This window comes from Trichoplax adhaerens, genomic scaffold, assembly GCF_000150275.1.
Source record: "Trichoplax adhaerens TRIADscaffold_9 genomic scaffold, whole genome shotgun sequence".
Taxonomy (NCBI): Eukaryota; Metazoa; Placozoa; class Uniplacotomia; order Trichoplacea; family Trichoplacidae; genus Trichoplax; species Trichoplax adhaerens.
Window position 1 is genome coordinate 201,767 of NW_002060951.1, and position 1,232 is coordinate 202,998.

Sequence of the window (1,232 nt, forward strand, 5' to 3'; positions counted from 1 at the left end):
CGATTATGTATGTCAAATTAGCTTTTGGAAGCTCAGTAGTAACACCGTGATCTAAGCATAAATCAAATGTGCCAATTTTTAATGATTTCTTCCTAGATAGCATGGCAGCCCTTAAATCATCGTCGAGAGTTGGATCATTTGCTTTCAGCCTAGCCCAAGCTTGATTAGAATCTTGATAAGTTACTTTATCGCCATTACTAGAATCGCGATCGTTACCGTTATGATTACCGGCATCTAACAAATATCATGAACATAATTGCTGTATTAGTTTTACCATTTTTCTCATTAAAGTATCTTATCCGCGTTACAAATTTATCAAATATCTCGGCAATTATTTTAAATTATACCACTATAGAAACTATTTAAACGTGATATATTAATTACATCGTTTCCATCAGCGAAATAGATCATTCAGATTTCAAGTTATTAAACAACTTTTAATATTTAAATCGTTACTGGTACGACTCAAAGTATTTACGAATATCGTCATCTACAAGTAATATTATTATTTCTATTGCCATCGGCATCAAGGCGTCAAGTGCAAATTATCAAACATCTCTCTATTTCAATTAGTATTACTAGAAAAGCTCTCGTATATTAGATTAGTGTTACTAATTTTCTTATCACCATAAATCATAAATTTCGCAAATTATTAAATATCTATATGACAGTTTCAAGCTATGCAGTAAGAATTTTTTAGATAGATCACCCCAGCTTGTTTTTATCGTCATTAAAGATGATCAAACTCATAAGCAATTACAATATTTCGAAATGTAGTATTAACAGCAAGGCAGCCAAAACTGTTACATAACTTGCCTTGATGAACATTCTCATCATGATGAGGTAAATGATCGTTATTTTCTTTGTCTTCTTCGCCATTGACTGGTAATTTACGATGAGATCCGCTATTCTTCATATTGTTGGTCGCAACTGCAGTAGTAGCAGCCTGTACCATTTTATTGCGATTACGACCAAAAACTATTCCCATCTTTATGTTCAATCGACTTACAACTAGAATGATGAGCTGTAATTACTGTATAAATTAGTATATCAAAAAGTACTCTAAATCAAGGGATTTTGAAATCGAAAAGAGTTAATCCAAGTGAAAAGCAGGAAGTTAAATCTGAGGGTGTTCTTTTCAATATTTAAAAATATCAGCGGGACAATAACCTAGTTATTGAAAAATAAAAAAAAATTGATATCAACATCTTGTCAATGAAGCATTTTTCCCC

At 31.7% G+C, this 1,232-nt stretch overlaps 1 protein-coding gene across 1 annotated transcript in view; it reads right to left on the minus strand.

Moving 5' to 3' along the window:
• TRIADDRAFT_58808 (uncharacterized protein) overlaps nt 1–988 on the minus strand; it is a gene marked incomplete at both ends in the record, with an annotated part of 3,381 nt that extends 2,393 nt beyond the window's left edge. The window contains 2 exons of the mRNA XM_002115018.1: nt 46–234; nt 808–988. Of these exons, the coding sequence (XP_002115054.1) occupies nt 46–234; nt 808–988 (370 nt within the window). The remainder of the gene's footprint in view (nt 1–45; nt 235–807) is intronic.
• Between the last annotated feature and the right edge of the window lie 244 nt (nt 989–1,232).